This window comes from Capsaspora owczarzaki (genome assembly GCF_000151315.2).
Source record: "Capsaspora owczarzaki ATCC 30864 unplaced genomic scaffold supercont2.4, whole genome shotgun sequence".
In the NCBI taxonomy this organism is placed as follows: Eukaryota; class Filasterea; order Ministeriida; family Capsasporidae; genus Capsaspora; species Capsaspora owczarzaki.
The window spans coordinates 1,830,862-1,852,829 of NW_011887295.1; the positions used below are offsets into that span (position 1 = coordinate 1,830,862).

The 21,968-nt window shown below is 52.9% G+C and overlaps 7 protein-coding genes and 1 pseudogene across 8 annotated transcripts; 3 read left to right on the forward strand and 5 right to left on the reverse strand.

The window, feature by feature from the left end:
* Positions 1–56: 56 nt before the first annotated feature.
* On the reverse strand, positions 57–2,866 carry CAOG_03364 (hypothetical protein). Its single transcript, XM_004364146.2, has 3 exons — positions 938–2,866; positions 627–845; positions 57–496 (listed from the first exon to the last, which is right to left on the reverse strand). The coding sequence occupies exons 1-3, from the start codon at positions 2,237–2,239 to the stop codon at positions 167–169; spliced, it is 1,851 nt and encodes a 616-aa protein (XP_004364203.2). The 5' UTR covers positions 2,240–2,866; the 3' UTR covers positions 57–166.
* A 293-nt stretch (positions 2,867–3,159) lies between these two features.
* Positions 3,160–4,172, forward strand: CAOG_03365 (deoxyuridine triphosphatase; the record flags this gene model as incomplete). Its single annotated transcript, XM_004364147.1, has 5 exons — positions 3,160–3,266; positions 3,523–3,614; positions 3,730–3,849; positions 3,937–4,007; positions 4,116–4,172. The coding sequence occupies 5 exons, from the start codon at positions 3,160–3,162 to the stop codon at positions 4,170–4,172; spliced, it is 447 nt and encodes a 148-aa protein (XP_004364204.1).
* Positions 4,173–4,213: 41 nt separating this feature from the next.
* Positions 4,214–9,077, reverse strand: CAOG_03366 (epsilon-adaptin; annotated as a pseudogene). Its single transcript has 10 exons — positions 7,901–9,077; positions 7,556–7,808; positions 7,367–7,479; positions 7,199–7,289; positions 6,324–7,116; positions 5,197–6,196; positions 5,061–5,123; positions 4,826–4,965; positions 4,608–4,729; positions 4,214–4,431 (listed from the first exon to the last, which is right to left on the reverse strand).
* A 234-nt stretch (positions 9,078–9,311) lies between these two features.
* On the reverse strand, positions 9,312–11,381 carry CAOG_08696 (hypothetical protein). The gene is made up of 4 exons (XM_011272005.1): positions 10,707–11,381; positions 10,125–10,541; positions 9,892–9,999; positions 9,312–9,795 (listed from the first exon to the last, which is right to left on the reverse strand). The coding sequence occupies exons 1-4, from the start codon at positions 11,328–11,330 to the stop codon at positions 9,478–9,480; spliced, it is 1,467 nt and encodes a 488-aa protein (XP_011270307.1). The 5' UTR covers positions 11,331–11,381; the 3' UTR covers positions 9,312–9,477.
* Positions 11,364–12,635, reverse strand: CAOG_08697 (hypothetical protein). Its single transcript, XM_011272006.1, has 3 exons — positions 12,001–12,635; positions 11,824–11,879; positions 11,364–11,714 (listed from the first exon to the last, which is right to left on the reverse strand). Exons 1-3 carry the CDS (start codon positions 12,606–12,608, stop codon positions 11,599–11,601), a joined length of 780 nt encoding a protein of 259 aa, XP_011270308.1. The 5' UTR covers positions 12,609–12,635; the 3' UTR covers positions 11,364–11,598.
* Positions 12,636–13,113: 478 nt separating this feature from the next.
* CAOG_03369 (protein tyrosine kinase tec) lies at positions 13,114–17,277 on the forward strand. Its single transcript, XM_004364151.2, has 9 exons — positions 13,114–13,328; positions 14,434–14,611; positions 14,725–15,011; positions 15,120–15,349; positions 15,454–15,573; positions 15,684–15,942; positions 16,039–16,145; positions 16,256–16,466; positions 16,588–17,277. Exons 1-9 carry the CDS (start codon positions 13,173–13,175, stop codon positions 17,029–17,031), a joined length of 1,992 nt encoding a protein of 663 aa, XP_004364208.1. The 5' UTR covers positions 13,114–13,172; the 3' UTR covers positions 17,032–17,277.
* Positions 17,278–17,389: 112 nt separating this feature from the next.
* Positions 17,390–19,017, reverse strand: CAOG_03370 (hypothetical protein; the record flags this gene model as incomplete). The annotated part of the gene is made up of 2 exons (XM_004364152.1): positions 17,390–18,540; positions 18,813–19,017. 2 exons carry the CDS (start codon positions 19,015–19,017, stop codon positions 17,390–17,392), a joined length of 1,356 nt encoding a protein of 451 aa, XP_004364209.1.
* A 764-nt stretch (positions 19,018–19,781) lies between these two features.
* CAOG_03371 (V-type ATPase) lies at positions 19,782–21,965 on the forward strand. The gene is made up of 2 exons (XM_004364153.2): positions 19,782–19,912; positions 21,181–21,965. Exons 1-2 carry the CDS (start codon positions 19,837–19,839, stop codon positions 21,594–21,596), a joined length of 492 nt encoding a protein of 163 aa, XP_004364210.1. The 5' UTR covers positions 19,782–19,836; the 3' UTR covers positions 21,597–21,965.
* The last annotated feature ends 3 nt before the right edge of the window (positions 21,966–21,968 follow it).

Consider the following 21,968-nt stretch of genomic DNA (forward strand, 5'->3'; position numbering starts at 1 on the left):
TCGCTCTTAGAATGTCAGAATTGTCAGAGTACGAGAGAACGGTGGAACATGCAGAAGCTGATTGATTGCATCAATAGAATCGCCAGGAATACATCCAAAAATTACAATGCAGAAGACCCACTCAACGGTGGACCAAGGCCTCAAAAAGTTTAACAGATTGATGATGCTACGATTGCCGAGGAGTGGAGAGACGGCGGAAGGAACCGATAGCTAGAGAGGGATCAGAAGCAAGCTTGGGCTTGCTGCTGGCGTCATGGTCTTCGCGAGTAGCGCGATCAAGAATCGCACTGACCTGGTCCACGTCCTCTTCGGCGCTGTCCAGCACAAACCGCAGCTCCGGCGAGTACTTGAGATTGAGCTTTTCTTGAACTGCAAAGCGCAGGTGCGAGGTGTTTGCGGTCAACAGGTCTCGGATGGTATCAACCTGAGCTGGTGAGCTCAAGCTTGTCGGACGCCAGTACAACTTGGCCAATCGGTAATCCGGCGAAACATGAACCTGCAGGAGTCGGTCAAGCAACGCCACAGCACACACACAAAAAAAAACGGGGAAAAGGGATGAGAAACGAAAAATCACACATGGAGCAGTCACAAGCAACGATAACAATGGAGTTCAGGAGGAGCTTTACACCGCGAATTTCCATCTGCGACTTTTCAACAGCTTGGCGGAGCGCTGCAGGAATGCGCGAGTCGTGAACAATGATTTTAAGCGTTGCCTTCAGCAACGCGTTGGCAATCATTTGGCTGCGGCGATCCTTGGCTCGCTGGAGGGAGAGCGCCTCTTCGCTTTCAGCGAGTCGGAGCTTGCCGAGTCGCAGTTGCATGCCCGACTTTTCTTCGTTGCGAATCTACCATGCGAGAAGGTGAGAATTCTTTGAAAAAAAAGCTCTCTCTCCCCCCCCCCATCCGCTCACATCAAAAACCACAGTGGGGTGCTTACTCGCTCGACAATTGCGCGACGAACTTCTCGTTGAGCGCGGACAGGCAGCGACCAATCTCCAGTCAGATCAAAGGTATCCATGTACTCTTGCTCGACCCGTCGCTTAAAGCTCATCGAAGTAGGGTCGTCGGCGTTCGCGCGACGTTCACGAAGTTGCTCAGAGCGCTCCACTGAGAGCAAGTCGCGTTCGGCCATTGTCAGTTCCTCCGCGAGCTCGTCATCATGCATTGGCTCGTTGGTCGTGTCGTCCAGCTCGGGCGCCATGCTTGCCTTCGGAACGGCGGCGGCCAGTGCAGCCGCATACGCTTCGCGAGCTGCGGCGGGAGTGTCCTCGCTCGGTTGGTCGGGCCCTTGACGGCGGAGAGCGGCAATGCGCGCTCGAATCTGTCGCGTTTTCACCTGCCGGGCTTTGGCAAGCTGCTGGTGCATTGCTTGCAGTTGCTCCTCAGCATCAAAGGGGTTGTCTGGCTCTTCTGCCTCTCCGTTGTGCTCCATCTCGGGCTCTTCAGCGTCCACGTTGTCAGCTTCATCATATTCTGCCGCCAAGCGTTCCTGCCGCTGCGCTTCGCGCTCTTGCAGTCGCTCCAATCGAGCCAGCTTTGCCAGTTTCTGGCGCGTGAGCCGACCTCGGCGAGGCACCTCGTCTTCAGCGGCGGATTCCATCATTTGCATTTCTTCATCAGGATGGCTGTCGCTCTCATCCAGCGGAGTAGCAGCACTTTGTCCATCCTTTCCTGGGCCAAAGATTTTGAAGAGTTCCTGGTCAACCAATCGTTGCACTCTGGGATCTACAGGGCTGGTGAGATCGTCCGGCTCGTGAACAGGTTGCGATTCTTTCACGCCTCTCCGTCGCCGTCCTCGACCTCGTGGGATTGTGGGTGCTTGCGCAGGGGAGTCTGGTGTTGGCTCAGCGTCACGCTCGGGCGTTGTTGTCTCTTTGGACCGCGGCTGAACGGTGGATGGCTCTTGCATCGGAGCTGGGATGACAGGCCGCCGCGGCTGTGACGGGTTTGCCGGTCGTTTAAATTGCTCTGCCAAGGTTGCAATTGCCTCGGTGATTGCTGTTGGCCGGAAGGCATCCATCGCGGCAACGTGCGCGGGGCGCGCTGACTTGGTCACGACGTTCAGAGCTTGGCCTGCAGCCTCTGCAGATTGTCGCAACAGCTCAGAATCGACCAGCTGAGGTTTGTGGCTCATCTTGTTCAGCAACTTTTGGATGCGCGGGTCTTGGTCATCGCCAGAGCCGAGCGGCAACTGAGCGCTTTGCGCACGCGCAGGGTTTTTGTCCACGCGGTCAATCATTTGCTGGCGCTCGAGTTGCTCAGCGTGCTTCTCCGACAGTGCCTTGTGCTGAGCAACTTTGCCCAGTGCCTCCACGATGGCGTCAAATTGCTTGCGATCGTCCTCGGTCGGCTCCAGCAAAAATCCGTCCTCGTCCACTTGGTCGCCATACCGGCGCTTGAACCGCTCGAGCGCCGTGAGTTGCTGGCTGCGGCCAGCATTAGCACTATTCTGCCTGGCTTGCGCTGCTGCTGCTGCTGCTGCTGCTGCTCCGCGGCGCTTCTTGTGCGTGGCTGACGCGAGGTCGACGAGCGTGCGCAAGGCGCTGTCCGCGGCCTGCCTCGTCTGTGACTGCTGCCGCTCATCTGCGCGGAGTTGACTACTGTGCTCATTGGCACTCAACGGCGAGGTTGTCTGCGCCGCGCGGACGGTAGCAGACGGAGCAGCGGGTTGGCGCACATGCTGCGGAGTGGCATTGGACTTTGGCTCGTCCCTCACAGCTGCAGATGCAAATGCAGAGCCAGAGCCGGATTCAGATCCAGCGCTACAGGTGGCCGTGGAATGGAAGCCGGCAGCGAGCGACGCGGTGGCGTGCGTCAGAGTCAGCCTCGGCACCTGCTGCTGCAGTCGGAGCATTTGGGAACAAAACTAAGACTGACTGGGATCGCCTTTCTTTTTCTGGATTGATGATTCTGAGTGCATCGGAACAAAATGCTTCCATCACGGCATCTGGTTGATGTAAATGACAATGCAGTTCCAGCAGTTTCAGAATTGGTAACTTGTAGAGCTTGATGAGACTGAGATGGAGCGATTCGTCCCAAATCCCTCAGATCGGGCTTGTGTGAAACAAGCACCGTGCAGTCAATACCACACTGAATGAAATCCCCCCCCCCCATTTGTCATCTCACTCTCCTTTTTCCATCCTTTGTCTCAGTTTGAACATGACGCTCACGACTGGTGCACTCACGCTTGCCGTCAAGCGCCTCACTGAATTCGCAAAGCTGCCAACCCGCGGCACTGCCCTCTCGGCTGGCTATGATCTGTACAGGTGAGTGTTCTACCCGTGTGCGAGTGGTAGTGGCGACTCAGGGATGGAAGCGCGGGAGGTTGGCAGTATTGTACTTTTTTTTTTCCCGCGAAAAGTGCCGTTTTCCCGCCTTTTTCTGATTTCGCGCGCTTTCCCCTGCAATGCACTGGCACTGTCGGACTGCCCAAGCGACTCTTTGATTCCATTTACTGACACGCTAACTTACCTCCACTCTTGACTAACATACTGTTATGGTTGGGGCCTGATTTGGTGGCAGTGCTTACGACGAGGTTATTCCCGCCCAAGGCAAGGCCATCGTCAAGACCGACATTGCGATCGCCGTCCCCGAAGGCCACTACGGCCGTGTTGGTGAGTTGCATAAGACCGATAAAGAGAATACAATGTTTTTTTCTTTTTTTTGTTTGCGCTTGTCTCTTTCCGCGACATTCACCAACTGGCGACCCATCATTGGTGATTTTGACAGCTCCCCGCTCGAGCATTGCTTGGAAGAACCACGTCGACGTCGGCGCTGGTGTTATTGACGCAGACTATCGAGGCAACGTCGGTGTCATTTTGTACAACTTTGGCAAGGAGGACTTTACGAGTAGGTTTGCAAGATTTTTTGATTGGGTGTGAAACGTAATGCCCTGTCCGCGCCACTCACTTTGCTCATGGCCTGGCTGCTATTCAGTTAAGCGTGGCGACCGCATTGCGCAGCTTATTCTGGAGCGCATCTCCACGCCCGACGTGGTTGAAGTTGAGGTATGCTGCTATCGAAGGCGTTTTGGTGCGTGGGGAGAGAGAGAGCATGCTTTCGTTCTGTGCTCACTTGCCTTGCCTACATCTCCATATTCCCCCCCCCCCATGCAGCAATTGGACGACACTCAACGTGGCGAAGGCGGCTTTGGTTCGACGGGAAAGAATTAAGCAGTTCAAAGACACCTGTCGACAAAACAAAAAACAAAATATACATTTCTTCACAAAAAAAAAACAAAGACAAGAACCTGTTCAAAACGACTGCTCGTCTATTTGAGAGCAGGTGCGCATTGGGCCATCACCGCGTCTGTCAAGGCCATGTCGGTCGAGCGAATATAAACATCAATGGTGCCCGGCTCGACCAGTTTGGTGTGCACGAGGCAGACAGACTGCGTTTGCAGGACAGAAGCTGCTGTAATGCCCTCCACGCCTGTCGACGATTGATCCAAAGCAAGCAAGCAAGCAAACAAGCAAGCAAGCAAGCAAGCAAGCAAGCAAGCAAGCAAGCAAACAAACCAGCAATTGCGGGATGAGAGATCAATTGCGGGATGAGAGATTACAGTTTTCCCACCACCTCGTTTTACGACCACAAAACGTTCCACTCACCGATAATCTCAACCGAATGCAGGTTCAGTTGAGTACGGAAGCGTTCCATCAACTCGGGCTGCGTGCGGACGGCACATTGCAGCACACGCTGCCCGAATTGCGCAGTCGTGATTCGCAGAGGCCTGTGTGTGAACAAAAGAACGAGAAACAAAATGAACATGCTGCAACCAGAAAAACAAAACCCCACAGCTAACAAACGACGAAACGACACAACATACCGCAAAAAGTCGCTCATGGGCAAGCCAATTTGAAACGTGAGCGATCGCGGACCGAGGTTGGGCAGTCGATACGTAACTGTTCCACCCAGCACCATTTGGAGGGCTGGCGATGCAAACCTGAGAGACACGTTGTGACGAACCTGTGCAAATTGCAAATAACGGGGGTCAGATGCGGCTTTCTCAATCACCACTTCAAGCGACACTGCACAGAACACAAAGAAAACCCATCCATTACATTTTCTCCAGGCCGAATGGCGGCATCCGTACTCAGCGAAGTAGAAGCATTGTCAATCGCACCCTATTCCAACCCCAAAAGTGAAAAAGTGAACATGCAAAATCCGTTCAGTGTGGAGAACAAAAGGGATGCATACCTGCAGGTTGGACGGGAAATCCAACTTGGTCTGCACATCAGCGAGATTGTTGCTGGACTTGTTGGACAAGTACAAAACAACGGACAGCTCGTCATCCTTCCAGACCTTGTAGTACGCGACGCTGAGATTGAGGTCTGCACACACCTCTCTCTTGGCCTCGAGAGAGTTGGACGAGGTCGACGGCGCAGCGAACGAATCCAACAGGCTGGAAGAGAAGGCCGAGTTGGCAGCAGCAGGAGGCGGAGGAGCATCGAATCCCAGCGTGGTGAGCGGAGACATGGAGCGTTGTCCAAGCGTGTTGGACACAAATGGCTTTGCTGTGGCAGCTGCGCCCATGCTCGAGGGGACGGTCGCTCCAAGTGATGCAGGTGCAGGTGCGGACGCCGGCGTGGCAAACGAGGGTCCAAGCAAGGACAGGTCTCCGTGCAGGTCACGCCCGAGACCGACTGATCCGGAAACAGCGGCAGTGGACGAGGACTTTGCAGGGAACAAGCCGCCCGACGAAAGGCTGGTGCGTGCGGTGGTGTGTTGCGGCACCGCTTGCTGTGTCGGTTGTTGGAAATCCAAGCCGTCAAACATGGCCAATCCGTGAGAGGATGACGCAGCCTTGTCACCAGTAGTGGACGAGGATGACGACGACGACGACGAGAACGAAAGCATGTCGTTTGTGACACCCTTGGCAGGAGCCGACATCATCGATGACATGGCAGACTGAGTCGGTTGCGTAGGTTGTTGCGTCGGCTGAGTAGGCTGGCCGAGAACCAAGTTGTCAAAGTCGACGAGCAGCAAATCATTTCGCGGCGTCGAGGCGCCTGCAATCGAGCTTGCCTGACGCGAGATTGGCGGCGTCGATTGAGCAGCAGGGCTAGAGACACCACTGGCAGTCTTGCTGGGTACCACACGCGTTGTAGCAGGAGACGCGCCAACGCCACCAAACAGCGCCGATGCGAGTTGCTGCTTGCGCAAATCCTCAGCTGAAGGCGCCGGTGGCTCATAGTGACTACGATACGTGGGTAAAAAGGAAAACAAACAAAAAAAAAAAAAACAACCCCCAAACAAGCACGGACAATGAGACAATGGTCGGAAAACACATACACAGTTACAATCAACTCCGCGAGCTAGCTTACCGGGTAGGGGCTTGGACGGCAGATGGTTGAGAATGCGATTGAGCGGCCGCAGTGGGTTGGGGAGCAGCCGAAGCAGAAGGAGCGGCGGCAGGCGGAGCCATTGGGGATTCCTTGTTGGCGTAGCCAGTTTTGGACCACATCTTGCGCTGCGAGCTCGCAAGCTCGCTGTTCAACGCCGGCGCAGCCGGAGCGACTGGTTGAGAGCTCGCGACAGCCGGTGCTGCGGCGCCCGGAATCAGAAGAGCAGGTTGGTTGGTCGCGGCTGCAGCAGCGGGACCGCCCATACCAGCAAACAAGGCCGATTGGGCTTGTGTGAGCTGAGGCTGCTGAGAGCCGTGGTGGGCCAACGCAGCCAACGCGGCAACCGCAGGACTCGACTGGGCTCCAGCCTTTGGGGCTTGAACACGCTCGTACGGCTCAAAGTTCAAACCAGAGGCCTTCTTGCCGGATGTCAAATCGACCAGCGCAGCAGACGGGTCAACCTCAACTGGTCGTTCCGAGGGCCGCAAGTACCGCTGGGCACCCTGCGACAGCTTTCCAGCAACAAACTTGTCGAGGAAGGAGAGGCTGCCGTCAACCTCGAGATCGTCACAGCTCGAATCGACAGGCAGCATCGCCTGCATGAGGGCAGGCTGGTCACAGAGCGCCAGGAACTCGAGACAACGCTGTTGCACATCGGTAGAATTGGAGGCAAGGAAATGCTCCACTTGTTGCCGCACGTGCTCACTCGGCGGCCCTGTTTGAGCGACAAGCTTTGTGATGGCAGTGATAATCCAGCCTCGCGTGCTTGTTTCTGTGTGAAAGTGAACGCAGAAGATTGCCAGACAGTGAGAAGATCCAATGAAGAATGCGGTTTAGGCAAATCCACTACTCACCTTTGAATTCGCGCACCAGCCAGCCACAGAGTCGCTCAATGATCAATGATCGATCCAATCCATCTACTTGGTAAGCATACTCGCCAAGAACCTGCCAATGGCACCCGGGAGAAACGTTAAGTCGACCAGCCTGCGCACAAATCTTTGAAACATTCAAATGAAGCATACCCAGCTGGTGACGTGAACAAGAATGTCGGGCAGACGCTGACGATCGAGCAAGGCAGCATAGGCATTGACGGCATAAGTACGAAGTTCCTTGTCAGCAGCGTCATCATCGGTTCCTGAATTTCAAGCAGTCAGAATGTGCACACCAACCACCCAAAGAAACCCTAGCAACAAAGTACAAAATCATGATACCTTCAGCAACGAGGCGCATCAGATTGTGTGCAACTTCGGGCTGAACGAGGTCGCCTCCAAGATCAAAGATCGAGTTCATGGTTTGGATAAACCAGCAATTGTCTGGAGCATACCGCTCAGTCAGCTGGGTGATGCGTGCAATCAGGTCGGTCTGGAGGAACACATCGACGGTGGAGCGCAAGTAGCTAATCATCTTGTCGACAATGACCGTGACGTTGTGGGGATTGGTCATCTTGTAGAGGAGATCCAGCGTCTGGACAAGGTTAAACCCCCCCCCCCAAAGTGAACATTAGCAACGCATTTTAGATCGAATACAAGCATGCATGCGGTCATCGACAAGCTCACCTTGCGCTTCAACGTTTCGTCGCGATCGTCCAAACATTCAATGACCACCATTTGGTGCTGCGTGGCAAAGGAGGGCGCAATTTGCACAATCATGGCGAGCGCGGTGATGCCCAAGTAGCGCAGATTGTTGTTGCCAGCCGAGAGGAAACGGCCGGCGGATTTGGCGGCGAGCTCAATCAGGGGCATGTTGGGATAAATCGAGGTGATGGTGCGCATGCACTCGTACACGACGGCATAGCCCGCATGGGAGCAGGCCTCGGCTCTGCGGAGGGTCTCGCTCAGGATTTCGTACATGTGCTCCGAGTTGCGCTGGTCGTCAATGCCGAGACTGGCGAGGATTTGAAGCAGGGGGATTTGAATCCAGGGCGCGGGCATGCTGTGATAGTCGTACTCGCGGCCGAGACGATGCTCGATTGTCTGCTTGAGAATGGACACAAACGACGGGATGAGGTCCTTGATGGATATCGGGTTGGAGGCGGCAATGTCGCAGAAGGCATGGAGGGCGGCGCCCATGACGGAAGGGTGCTTGTCGCACAAGGCCCGTCGGAGATGATCAATGACGTGCGGCGCGAGTGTCGGGTCGACGATTGTGAAGCGATGCATGGCCATCACGGCCTTCTTGCGGACCGTGTCCTTGGCGTCCGAGAGCTTCGCCTCGACGAGCGACTGGATGGCGGGGATCATTTCGCGGCTGATGAGCTTGGTCACCACGGTCAGGGCCGAGCTCACCTCGAGCCAGTTGGGGCTCTTGAGATCGCGCTGGAGTGTGTTGATCAGGAGCAGCATGAGTTCGTGCTCGGGGTGCAGGAAGAGGGACACGGCGAGGTACCCGACGCGCTTTTCAAACACGGACGTCGACTGCGCGAGCTTGACGGCATGAATGTAGCCATACGGGACCTCCTGCCCAAGCATCTCGCAGTAGATGAGCCTGACGAGGTACTCGCGCATGACGCGCGGCGAGACGTCCGGCTTGCTAATCTTGCCCTTGAGCTGCGCCGCCTCGCGTGCCATGATGCGGTCCTCCTCGTGCTTGGACTGCGCCTCGGAAATCGACTTGACGAGATCGAGAAAGTTGCGCGACGCAGAGGGCACGTTGGTCCCGCCCGCGAGCAAGCCCGAGATGACTGCGCCAGACATTGAGAAAGGAGAAAAAGCGAGATCTCAATTGGAAAAACAAACAAATCAAAAAAAAAAAAAAAAAAAAAAAAAAAAAAAAAAAAAAAAAAAAAAAAAAAGGTTGACTGCGCTTCGTTCGATTGCCGCTGTTTTACAGTATGTTGTCTGAATTTGAAGACGAGGAATAGCCGCAAGGGAAAAGCGGGAGGCTGAAGGGATATGGATCAGTCAATTAATGGACACAAGGAACGAGGCAAAAGTAGAAAAAAATCGCTTTGCAGAGAGAGGTTGGAATGGAAGCGAAAACAAAAAGCACAAGAATGGCTCACTGTTCTGTATTGCGGGAAATCGTGGAATCATGAAACGGTGGAAAAGAATCAGAGGCTCAGGACATGACTCGGCTTGGTTGGGGGGTTGGTCTTTGTCATGAAGGAGAAGGATCAGAAGCACAAAGATGCTCGTCACTTTTTGGCACGAAGGGGCGACCAACTCTGGCCACCCGTCTTGTGATTGCCAAACGTGGAAGCTGAAATGCTCGTACTGGGTTTCTTTTGGAGTAAGATTTCTGCAGCAGACAGAGCCGTTGCGCCAGCCGACACATTTTCAGACGCTACACCGTTGCCAAGATCGAGCTTGTGCAAGGGAAAGGGTAGTCTGCTATTCTGGGCCGTCACTGGAAGCACTGGAATGCCGAGCAATCTTCGCACTGCAGGTATCCGGAAGGAAATGTTTTGCAACGCCGAGTAGATGGCCGAGCCCAACCAGTACATGCCCACGCTCTAAACACGGCACGTGTTGACAGATGATTCGTGAGAGTTCAAGTACCCAATCTCAATATACACAATTCAAAAGCCCAGCCGACATTGTCGCCGTACCGCAGGACTGACGGCTGCGGCAAAGCCCATCGCAATTGCCAAGAGACGCCAGATTTGCGAGCCAATGCGAAACGCGAGCGACTTGTTCGAGCTTGCTGAGATGGTCAGCTGTGAATGGAGACAAAAAAAAGCACGACCCAACAAAAGCACCCAATTGCCGTTATGAAATAAAAGCAAACAGCCGAGAACTAAATGAACTGTCATCCAACCCATCCAACCAAAACAAGTCGTACCTGTGTGTTGTACAACATGATGCCACCGATCAGTACGGGGACAAGATAGAATTGGTCGGGGGCGGTGAGGTCGGTGAAACTCAATATTCCCTCAGAGGTCAAGCCCGGGCTGACGAATGGCAATTCCGGCACAGCGTCAAGGGATCCGACCGTTGCCATCGAATAAATGTGCTCTGCATCAAGCAGGTCTTTGGCAACACCGTTCGCCACCAGTTCATTCAAAAAGTCTTGCTTGATTCTGGTCTCGGACGGCATCAGGAAGGAAAAGTACTGCCGAAGGGAGATTGGCCAGCCCGACATGCCACGAAGCGCCAACGTGATGGCAATAAACAGCGGGGCTTGTGCCCAAGCCAGCGCGACGGATCGCATGGGGCTATACCCAATTTTGGTCATGAAGCGTTCTTGAGTCTCACGCAGCTGAAGCGGGGAGGGAACAGGAAAGCAAATGTGAGTGATACGCAATCCACACAGAACAGATGCAGCAACTGCATCAAAGCCTCCCATGTTTCCACCCACACACGACAGTCTGGGATACACCAGAAGGCGTACAACAACAGCACAAAGGAAAGTCGGGGGCCTTACCACTGGTTGCACGCGCTTCTGGAACTGCTCGTACGTCAGATTATTCCTGCGACATTCGGCAGCAACCTCGTGCTGCTTGGCATTGATCTCGGCCTTCAGTTGAGGCTCTGCAAGAACCATCCGCGCGCTCTCCTTTGTGGCATAGACGGACAGCGGCAAGGTGAACACGGTGCGCAGCAGGAACGCCGACGCGACGATCGACAGCCACCACGGCAATCCAGTCATGTCATGGATGCCTTCGAACAAGCCACGAGCCGCAGCGAGGACGGCGCTGTCGCCAGCTGGAGCCGCAGCCATCTGGAGCGTCGACACGGCGGACGGATCAAGCTCTGTCACACTCGGCACCAGCAGCAGCGTGCTGTTGTGCGTGGCAGGCTCAGCCAAGGGGCATGCAGCATAGTATTGTGCAGAGCCAGGCATCGCAGTGAGGCTGGCCAGAGTGGTGACGGAGCGACCAGAGTGTCCAACTGGAGCGACTGCAGCGCGCAGCAACGCAGCACTGGGCAGCGGACGGGACACGAGATCGCCAGCACAAGGCATGCTATTGGTCGTCATCATGATGGCGGCGGCGGCGGCGGACGACGCGCGACTACTGCTGCGTCCCAGCAATCGGATCATCAGCATGCTGATTCAAGACGAAAGCTGCTGACTAGAGAGAGACGACTGCGATTCGAGTTTGTGGACGATAACAAGAATATCAATAGAAAATCAAGAGAACACACGAAATGCAAGTTCAGCACTGAGGAGGAAGGTAACTGCCACGAAACGCCAGATACTCGTTCCGAACGGAATACACAACGAACATTTTGATTTGGTTTTGCATTGGAACCATCCAACACCTGCTCACGACAACACACTCAAACACCAAGCCAACAAACGCGATCGGTCGTGTTTATCGATCGCGACCATCGCGTGCTCGCCAGAGTCCCTGATTTGCGAGTTCACGCACCACTTCTTTTGGTGGACGATCAAAGACGCCCACTGCATACAATCCGGGCTGGAATTTGCCTGTGATACAAACAGTGGAAAATGAGGCAAAATAGACCAGCAAACAACAAGCGTGTCGAGTCAGTCAACAACAACAGAGCAACGACAACAATGACAACAACGGACGTACTTATTGACTGCCATCGCCCGGTCCAGCTGACGTCTGGCTTCATGAGAGCCACCATGCTGCAAGCAATTCAAACAACAATCAGATGAGGGTTGTTGTTGTTTATCGCAGGATCTGCTGCTTCTTCTTCTCCTCACAACGAATGCGCATTTGTTCAAAGCTGGAGCGGAAATCGTTTACCCTTCAAAGTTCTTGGTCGTCAAGGCCGTGTTCTCCTGGTCAATGCCCAGCTCTTCCAGTACCTGGGAGCAATTCTCACAGCCATTGGCTTCAAACTGGTTTGCGTTCTTGAGCAGCGAGCAGATCATGCACGCAACGAGGTCCTTGAGGTCGTCTGGCAGAATGTCTTGGGAGACCTCGGCGCTCTTCTGCTTGCGCGAGCGAGGCTTGCTTCGGCCTGTAGATCGAGGTGCTGCGGATGTGCCTGTGGCCGTGGTGGTCTTGAGCTTGGCCGCGCCGGGCGCAGCGTCGTGGTCGTCGTCGTCGTCGTCGTGGTTGTCGTGGTGGTGATGGCTGCTGCCGAGCGACTCGACCATCGGCGTCTGCGGCTGCATCATGTGCGGCACGGGGTCGAACGCAGCAGGCGTCATGGCGACCGGCAGCGGCGTCTGCATCTGCTGCATGGCTGCATTGTAGATGGAGCTCGACGACGGCGCAGGCGATGGCGCGTAGCCGCCGGGCATTGGCGACGCGGCCACATACGGCGACGGCGACGGTGCGTACAGGCTCGTCCCAGGCGCAGGCGTCGCTGGCTCGGGCGTCTGTGCGTATGGGTTGTGGTAGCTCATCCTTTGGCTCAGCGTTTGACGATCAAGAAGGGAAATAAAGGACTGAGAGAGGCTTTTTTTTCTTATTCTATTCATGGTTTTGTTGATCGAATGTTGGATACTGTATGAATGCATACAGTTCGTTGTGTGTGTGTGATGACTTTGAGCGCTTCCTCACAGCTGGTGCAGAGTCAAGCGAGAATCGGCTTTTCCCCTTTGCGCTGTTTCGCTCTGGTTTCGCTCTTTGTTCCCCTTCCTCGCTCTGCTCATTGTCCGCCGCTCTTTGTGCTATCATGTTGCATTTCCATGAATATATTCTCGCGTTGTCTGGGGTTGACTGTTTGGCTCTATCGAGTGTGTCTGTCGAGCACACAGTTCATTCGTTCTTTTTTTGTTCTTTTTGTCTCTTGTTCTTGTTTGTTGCTCCACAAAACGTCACCGAACAAACAAACAAAACAGCAGCAAAAACAGCAAAGGCAAAGCCCATCGCATTCGCCAGCAACCATAGTCGGAACAACATCACGCGCAGCAGGACGAGCAGCAGCAGCGGCGTCAGCAGCAGCAGCAGCAGCAGCAGCAGCATCCATGGGCGATCAGAATTTCCCGCCCGGCGTGCTGATGCAGGGCCACCTGCTCAAGCGAGCGCAGGGCATGCGCTTCACCACCCTCATGAAGAACTTTGAGTGGCGCTACTTTGTGTTGCGCAACGACGCGGTGTCGTACTACGACGCTGATCATGAAGTGAGTCCCAAGTTTTGTTTGACTTGACAAAAAAAAAACAAAAACAAAAAAAAAAAAAAAAAAAAAGGCTTTGGAAAAATTAATAAAAAAAAAGAAAAAAAGAAAAAAAAAAAAAAAACAAGAAAAAAACGGGGTGTGATGAGCGCAGGGAAGGAAAAGAGAGCGAGAAGGGGCGCGGATGAGTGGCTCGTCAAAGAGCAAGTGGTCTGACTTGGCGAACGACGGAGAGCAGCGTCTATGCAGGGCAGGGCGGACGGGTGGCGAAACTCAAAAGAACAAAAAAAAAAAAAAAAAAAAAAAGACCAAGTATTGAAGTATTGCCATTGCCATTGCCATTGCGGGGGAGGGTGAGGAGAGGAGGGTCATTGAACAGAATCGCATCGATCGGAGTTTCAAGTCATCCTTGCAAACGCAGTGTTTCTATCTCTCTCTCTCTTCATGTGTATGTGTGAGCGAGTGTGAGTGTGTGGTGTTCCCCAAGTCACCAGCGCAAGAACCGACTCGCTCAAAAAAAAAAAAAAAGCCACAAAAAAATAATTACAAAAAAAAGAAAAAAAAAAGAAAAAAAAAAAGAAAAAAAAAAGAAAGAAAAAGAAAAGTGCAGCTGATGATCTGACGATGGTGGCTGCGCGTCGGCCACGCACGTTGCACTCGAATGTGGTGCGCCAATGCCACTTCTTGTCGCGTGCTTCTCGGCTCGCTTCCGCTCATCACCCTCGCCTTTCTGTGCGAAACAACCGACGGGGACAAAAAAAAAAAAAAAAAAAAAACTCCAACCAATAATTTCAAAATAATCCAAATTGGAGGCCTTTTTGTTATTTTTTATTTTTTATTTTATTTTATTTTGTTTGGTTTTGTTTGGTTTTTCGTTTCTTTTCCTCGCTTTCTGAGGAATCACGATCACTTCACGATCACCGTTCGCACACTGAGCACCCACCACACACCTACACCCACACACACCCACGCCCATACACTCACATACAGCAGCCAAGCGAGCATGGGCCACTACAGCGCGATCCGAATGGTTGGAACAAAATCACTCACCGTTCACGTCCGCCTTTCCCTTCGCCTTTTGATCTACCCCTCCTCCCCGTCTTTGACACAGAACCCCTCCAAGCTGAAAAAGTCGCTGCAAATATCAAAGTTCCGCGCGATTGAAATTGTCGAGGACAGCACCTTCCAGCGCGCTGCCATGTTCCAGATCATTCACGAAGACGCCATTCTCTACTGTGGCGCTGCAAACGACCAGGAGCGCACGGCCTGGATGAATGCGCTTCGAGCAGGTACGGCTCATCCTCCTCCTCCTCCTCCCCTTTTCGGCTCGTCTCGATACTTGTTGCTACTACTTGTCGCGATTGACTCATTGCACCCATCCCCTCTGTTTTGCTTTCTGCAGTTTTCGCCGTTCTACCTAACAAGTACTCGACGTATCATCGCGGCGCATACGTGAAGGGAAATTGGACGTGTTGTCGTGCCAAGCACGAAGCGGCACATGGCTGCGACACTTGTTTCATGTACAATCTCGCGCCATCTGCGCCAGTAGTCGCCGTTCCGACGCCGGCAGCTCCTCTGCCCATTGCCAGCAGTCCAATGACGGCCTACGCCCATGAAGCGCTGGCCTCTCGTAATCACAGTGTCGCTGCCGAGCCTCCGGAGGTCAGAATTCACGAAGGACCGGATTGCGTACGTGTTTTGCATTTTTTTTAAAGAGGGTTTTTTTTTCTTCATTTCGGTTTGAATATTCGATCGTTGTCTCATTTTGTTTTTCCATTTTCTTGCTTTCGTCTTTAGCGTCCTCGTATTGTCCTTCCGCCGTTGAACGGACCAAACGAACAGCGCTACACTGCCAAGCACCCGTACGTGGCGGTTTCGGAGGGCGACTTGTCCATCCATGCAGGCGACATTCTAGTGGTGTTTGACAAATCCGATCCCAACTGGTGGTTTGCGCGCGCTTCCAACGGAGCCGAAGGCAGCATCCCGAGCAACTTTGTGGCCGAGTACGGTGCCATCGATGGCGAATTGTAAGACTCAAGTTCTGGTTGAACACTGAGTGCCCAAACTGGAAATTGTTTTGCTCAACATCATTCTCTCTGCCCCCCCCCTGCCTCCTCTCCGTTGTGTGCAGATGGTTCCATGGTAAGATGAGTCGGCATCAAGCAAACGACTTACTTATTCGTGAGCGCGAAGGCAGCTTTTTGCTACGCGCCAGCGACAGCAAACCAGGCGAATATTCAATTTCGTTGCGGTAAGCCCTCGAGTTTTTTTTTCTGGTCCTCCACGCTGTGGAGCAAGAACCAGTGAAACTCCCACTTTAAGTGCTCAACTCGCCCTCGTTGTCTGCCCTTCTTCTGACAGAACGGCCGAGGATGTGCGACATTACCGAATCGTTCGTGGAGCGAATGGCGAGGTTTATGTCTCCCCGCGCCACCAATTCCCGACCATTAGTGATCTCATTTCGTACCACACGACCAATCGTGGCGGCTTGTTTATTCGATTGAAGCATCCCGTGCCTCGCGTCGACCAACCCGTTGTGAAGAGTCTTGCGCGTGACAAGTGGGAAATTGATCGCGACGAGCTCACCATCGGCCAGCAGCTGGGCAGCGGGCAGTTTGGTGTACGTATTAGCTTGTGGCTGTTGGTCGTGACGGCTGCGTTGGTTTGCCTTGGTCTCACAGCAACCTCACTGCGACATTTCTGCACAACTTCGCAGGAGGTCTTTGCCGGCATGTTCCGAAAGCGCGTCAAGGTGGCCATCAAGATTATGAAGGAAGGCGCCATGTCGGAAGATGCATTCTTGGAGGAGGCGCAGATCATGAAGTATGGCTGTTGGGTGTTGGTTGTTTTGAGCTTAGAGCTGGCTGGCTTGTTGCCCCTGCCTGCTTCTCTAGTGCATTCTCTCACTCTTCAATTCTGCCGTGTTTTTGTAGGCAATTCAATCACGACCATCTCGTCAAGCTGCTTGCGATTTGCAGCCGACAGCGTCCGATTTACATTGTGACCGAGTTGATGGACCGCTCGTTGCTGGATCATCTCCGAGGCAATCCCAACCTGCCTCTCGTAATCACGTTGTACATGGCAGTTCAAGTTTGCTCGGCCATGGAGTATTTGGAGCAGCGCAATTTCATCCATCGTGACCTGGTATGAGCGCCGACTCGCACACGTCATTTGCAACAACCACGCATGTTTCCTCTTTTGTGGTGCATGTCGTACTGACTCACTTTTTTGTTGGCTTTTCGTATGCATGGTTGTGTATTGGCAGGCTTGCCGAAATTGCCTCGTGCGCGACCCGAACATCGTCAAGGTGGCAGACTTCGGTTTGGCGCGACACATTGAAGACGAGTACTCGGCAATGGAAGGCGCCAAGTTCTCGATCAAGTGGTCGGCATTAGAAGTCATTCTTTATGGCAAATTCTCAACCAAGTCGGACGTATGGAGCTTTGGCGTGCTGTTGTGGGAGCTCTTCTCGGCCGGATGCAACCCCTACCCAACCCTGTCGAACGCCGAGGTCATGGAGAAGGTTGCTGATGGCTACCGTCTCCCACGGCCGGATAACTGTCCCGCCCGCATCTATGAGCTCATGAAATTGGCTTGGCGCGATTCTCCAGATGAGCGCATTTCATTCCAAGAATTGATCAGCCAGCTCAACCCCATCTACGATGCTGTGGCCGACAACTCGACAGAGCTGCTGGATCTCGACTACTAGAGCAACCATACACTGAATCGACAGCCGCTACATTTTTCTTATTCTATCCTGGTTCATTTTTTTGTGTTCTTAGGCTCTTCTTTTGTTGATGCATGCTCCCCCCGCCCTTTTTTTTTTCTCTCTCTCTCTCCCCCGCAAACTGTGTGAGTGTTTCTGTTTTGTGTTTTTGGCTTTCGACGTGTTTGCTGTCGACTTGTTTGGCGAATGTGTTTGTTTGATACCCTTTGCATCCATAAAAGGCCGCCATTAGTTTTTCTGTTTTTTTTTTCTACGACAACGAATCGACCATAATCCAAACGAATTATTAAGGAATTTCTATTGTACAAGCTACAGATAAGAATGATACAGTATCGAGCAATCATCTTCGTGAAGGATGCGGATGTGTGGGTGAGAATGAGCGAAAAGGGGCGTCGATCGGATACGACAGCTCGGGATCCAGTTCGTCATCCCTTGCAGGACGAGCAGCGGTTGAAACAGCGGATGGCGCCGAGGACGTCGAGGCTCCTCCTCGATATGGAGTCACTGGCAGAGAAGTGGATTGGCCGCTCGACAATGACGCAGCTGGAAGTGGGAAACTTGTGTTGCGGACGTTGGAACTCGAGCCTCTGGACACCTGCGAAGCAAAGCCACTCTGGGATTGCGCAGCGGACATGTCGTACAATCCTGGGCGGTGAGGCGCGGGTGCGCCGACCATGACTGACTCGAGTTGGTGCCGTCGATCGAGACGCTCGGCGATAACGCTGGACGGAATCAGGTTTACTTGTAGGGGCAGGTCCAACACGGCTGCAGGTCCATCGGCAAGATTCTCAAACGGCCACATATCGTGTTCCAGCATGTATCCGCCCACAAACTGCGCAGCCAGGCAAAAGACGGCAAAGTTGCTCACGACATCCAAGCCACCAAAGTGCAGAAAGACGCCAGCGATGATACCGGACACGTGGGCAAGCAAGCTCGCCCTCCGCACCAAGAACTGCGTGAGAATGAGGTTGAACAGGGGAGCAGACCAAGCTGGGAAGTTGGCAAACAGAAACGGGACGGGATACATGGGATGAGCCAAGCCGAGGAGGGTGGCAAGGCCGAATGCGACGCCAGAGTAGCCGACAGACAAGCAGGTGCGGTACGAGTCACGGCGTTCCACGAGACCGCGCCAGTTGGCATGGAGAACGAGGCAATGCGTCAGGGCAAGGTGGACGAAGGCACTGAGGCCGATCAAGAGGGCGGTTGCGCGCATGTACTCGAGGGTGCCGCGCTCTTCCTCGAAAAACGAGCACGTCCACACGGCGCTCATATTCATGAGGAGATGGACGAGGCTGGCATGGAAGAATGGCGCAGTGATGATACGTGAAAGCTGCTGCCGTTCGTAGACGGCCGCATAGCTGAAGGTGACTTGTTCAAAGTCAACCTTGTAGTTGAGAAAGCCGAAAAACCCGCTCAGTAGCGCGAACAAGCATGCAAAGGATGCCGGCCTTGTGATGATGACGGCGAGGAGCGCGAGCATTCTTTTGTATGCTAGGGTCGCGGTGGGTGGAAAGAGGGTGCAAGTGGAGCGAAAACGAACAAAAGAAAAGCGAAAACAGTGAAGATGCGAGGTCTGCCTCAAATGCCACAAAAGCAACGTGAAACAGGCAAGAGTAGATCGAAGCTGAAATGGAGGGAAACGCGCGGTTCCAGCGACGACGACGAGGAGGAGGAGGGTCCGAATGTAAAAGGGGACGGAGCGAGACACGAGAACTTGGGCTCTTAGAGCTTGGGCGCCGCGCCAGGACCAGCAGCGCTCGTACTCGCAGTGCTAGTAGTACTAGTAGTAGTAGTAGTCGTGGTGCTTGATGGCGCTGGCGGGTTGACCAGGAGCACCGTGTCGAGGTGGTCTGCAAACTGGATGCCAGCGAGCGAGACGACAATGCCAGCGAGGCCGACGGCAACGCGCTGCTTGCGAGTGAGGTTCTTGTAGCTCTGGAAGAAGGAGCGCGTGTGATGGAAAGCCATTCGGCAAAAGCAATGCAACAGAAAGGGCGCTTGGGCGAAGGTGGAGAGAGAGAGTGTGTGTGTGTGTGTGGAGAGGGAAGACCAGTCACAAGCCAAAGCAGCTCAGTCAGGTCGTAAAAGCAAAAGAAAAGAGAGAACGACGACGCTGAATTAGGAACAAAGTGCTCAGAACATTGTAGATCACCCATGTTTCACTTGCTCAGGAGGATGAGGTCCGGCACACAGGCAGGGCTCAGACAATGTGACCTCGAACTGTAAAATCTCTTCCCGCAAACTTGTCTCTCTTCCCCCTCTGCGATTCTCTTCCTCTTCCCCGCCTCGCGCCCTTTTTCATAACGATGAGTTAAGCACAAGAGCTCAAGACAATCAGACAAGCAAAACTCAAATACGACACCTCGACTTGCTCGTCCATCTCGTTGACTCTTTCGCTTGAGCTCCCGTTTCGAGCATTCGCTACGAACTGGGCTCATCCCTAATCGGTCTTTTCCTCATTCTTCACTATATTCTTGAGTAAACGATACTTTCGCATACATTTCGTACGCTTCAGTAGTGATTCTAGGTCCGGGTAAGGTCGTAACACACACACACACACACACACAGCGGTCGGGTCTGTCCGATTGTGTGTGTTTGGATCATGTTTTCACAGATTTCCCCACCCGATTTTGGATGACAACGATTGTTGAATTTGATTGAAGGTTGTGTGATTTGTTGAACAGTGCTCTGCTGCTATTTATTTAAACGGCTGTTTTCACTTTCCCTGAATTCTTCAGTCTTTGTTTTTTTTCCAAACACCAAAACACAACACAACTTAGTAGCAAAATGTCTTCCGACAACTGCCCCGTTTACTCGAGCTTCTTTGGCGTCATGGGTGCCACCGCCGCCATCGTCTTCTCTGGTAAACCCCCTCCTTCCCTGCCTTCCCCCCTCTCTCCCCCTTTCCCCATCTACCTCCCCCTCTCTCCCTCCTCTCCTTCCATCTTCCTCGCTCCCTTCTGTTGCTGCCCTTCAAACAGGGGGAGAAGGAACCAAAAAAAAAAAAAAAAAAAAAAGCAGGTTTTTTTTTGTCTTTTTCTTTTTATTTTTCGTTTTTTCTTTTTCATTTTCTGTTCTCTCGTTTTCCCCCTGGCTTCCCCCAACCGCCACCGTGTCTCTCATCAGCCTCGTCTTCTGTCTCCATCGCCCTGGCCATCATCACCCTGGTCATGCGCCTTGCTCTTCCGGGGGGGGGGATCATGCACTCAAACACAAAAGCACAACTTTTTTTTTTTCCCCCTCCATGTGCGCTTGACTTTTTTTTTTTTTTTTTTTTTTTTCCCCCTTTTTCCCCCCATCATTTTTTTTTCCAATGGGGGATCTGTTGCCCTTCTTCCCCCCCCCCGCGACTCGGGTGGCCGGGCCTCTTCTCCCCCGTTCTGCGGGGGCTCGCTCTCTTCCTTTCCGGTCCACTCTGTCTCTCCTCTCGTTCGCCGGGAACTCGCTTTGCCCCGAGCTCTTTGCTTTTTTTTTGCTTTCCCCAACTTTTTTTTTTTTTTCCCCCTTTTCTTCTCTTTCTTCTCTTGCTTCTTCTGCTCACGCGCGCGGCGGCAGAGCCCACCAGCATGGCATCCTCGTCCACCACGGCCTCTCCTCCTCGCTGCGCAACACGACACGGCAAACAGCAGCAAACAACAGATTCGTTCTTCAATGTTGTTCAAAGCTTTTTTTTTTTTGTTTTTTGTCACGAGTTTTTGAATTTTTTTTGTCTCTTTTTTTCTTTTTTTCTTTGGGGAATCGAACAAGCTTTTTTTCCCCCTCTTTTTTTTTTTTTTTCTTTTTTTTCTTTCCTTTCCTTTTTCCTTTTTCCTTTTCTCTTTCCATTTCCTTTTTTCTTCTTTTGTTTTTTCTCTTTTTGTTGGGGTGCCGCGCATCTTCAGCTTCTGCCAGACACTGAACACAATCAACAGAAGGAGCTAAAGTTGAAGCTGACAATCACCATTTTTTTTTTCGCTTCTTTCATCCTTTTTTTTTTTTTTCCTTGATTCTTTGTTCGATTTGCTCGTGTTTTTTTTTTTTGTTTTGCTCCCGTTTCGCATGCCGCCTCGACCGTTGCTGCCTTCTTTTCTTAACACACTTCTCACCTTTTCTTCTCTCTTGTGCTTGCTTTTTTCTGTGATGACGACACAGCCTTCGGCGCTGCTTACGGCACTGCCAAGTCCGGCACTGGTATTGCTGCCATGTCCGTCCTCCGCCCAGAGCTCATCATGAAGTCCATCATCCCCGTCGTCATGGCTGGTATCATTGCCATTTACGGCCTCGTCGTGGCTGTGCTCATTGCCAACGGCTTCTCCGACCCCACCACCTACTCGCTCTTCAAGGGCTTCATTGATCTCGGCGCTGGTCTCTCCGTCGGTCTCTCTGGTCTTGCTGCTGGTTTCGCTATTGGCATTGTCGGTGACTCTGGTGTCCGTGGCACTGCTCAGCAGCCCAAGCTCTTCGTCGGCATGATTCTCATTCTCATTTTCGCTGAGGTCCTCGGTCTGTACGGTCTCATCGTTGCCCTGATTCTCAACACCAACGGCAGCAACCAGCCCGCTTGCTAAACAATCCAAGAGCTCCCCAGAATTGTTTCTCTGCCCCACCCCTCCCTCCGTTGTCTTGTTCGCCCGCGTTCCGCGTTCAAGATTGTTGATCCAACAACAAGAATCTGATCTAAAAGGCCCTCCTGTCGGGTGGCTTTTTTTGATTCTCGTTTTTTGTTGTTTGTGCCATCGGAGCGTTTGTGCCAAAAGTATGTTTTTTTTTTCTGTGTTGTGTGGTTGCCTCTTCCATTTTCTTTGGTGTTTTGTTGATCATTTGTGAGAAAATTCGAATAATTGCGTCTTTTCATTCCACCTTCTCTGCGATTCCATCCTTTTGCATCGTCCAAACCACTGAAGCTACCCAAGCATACAACTACTGTCGCAATGCGGTAT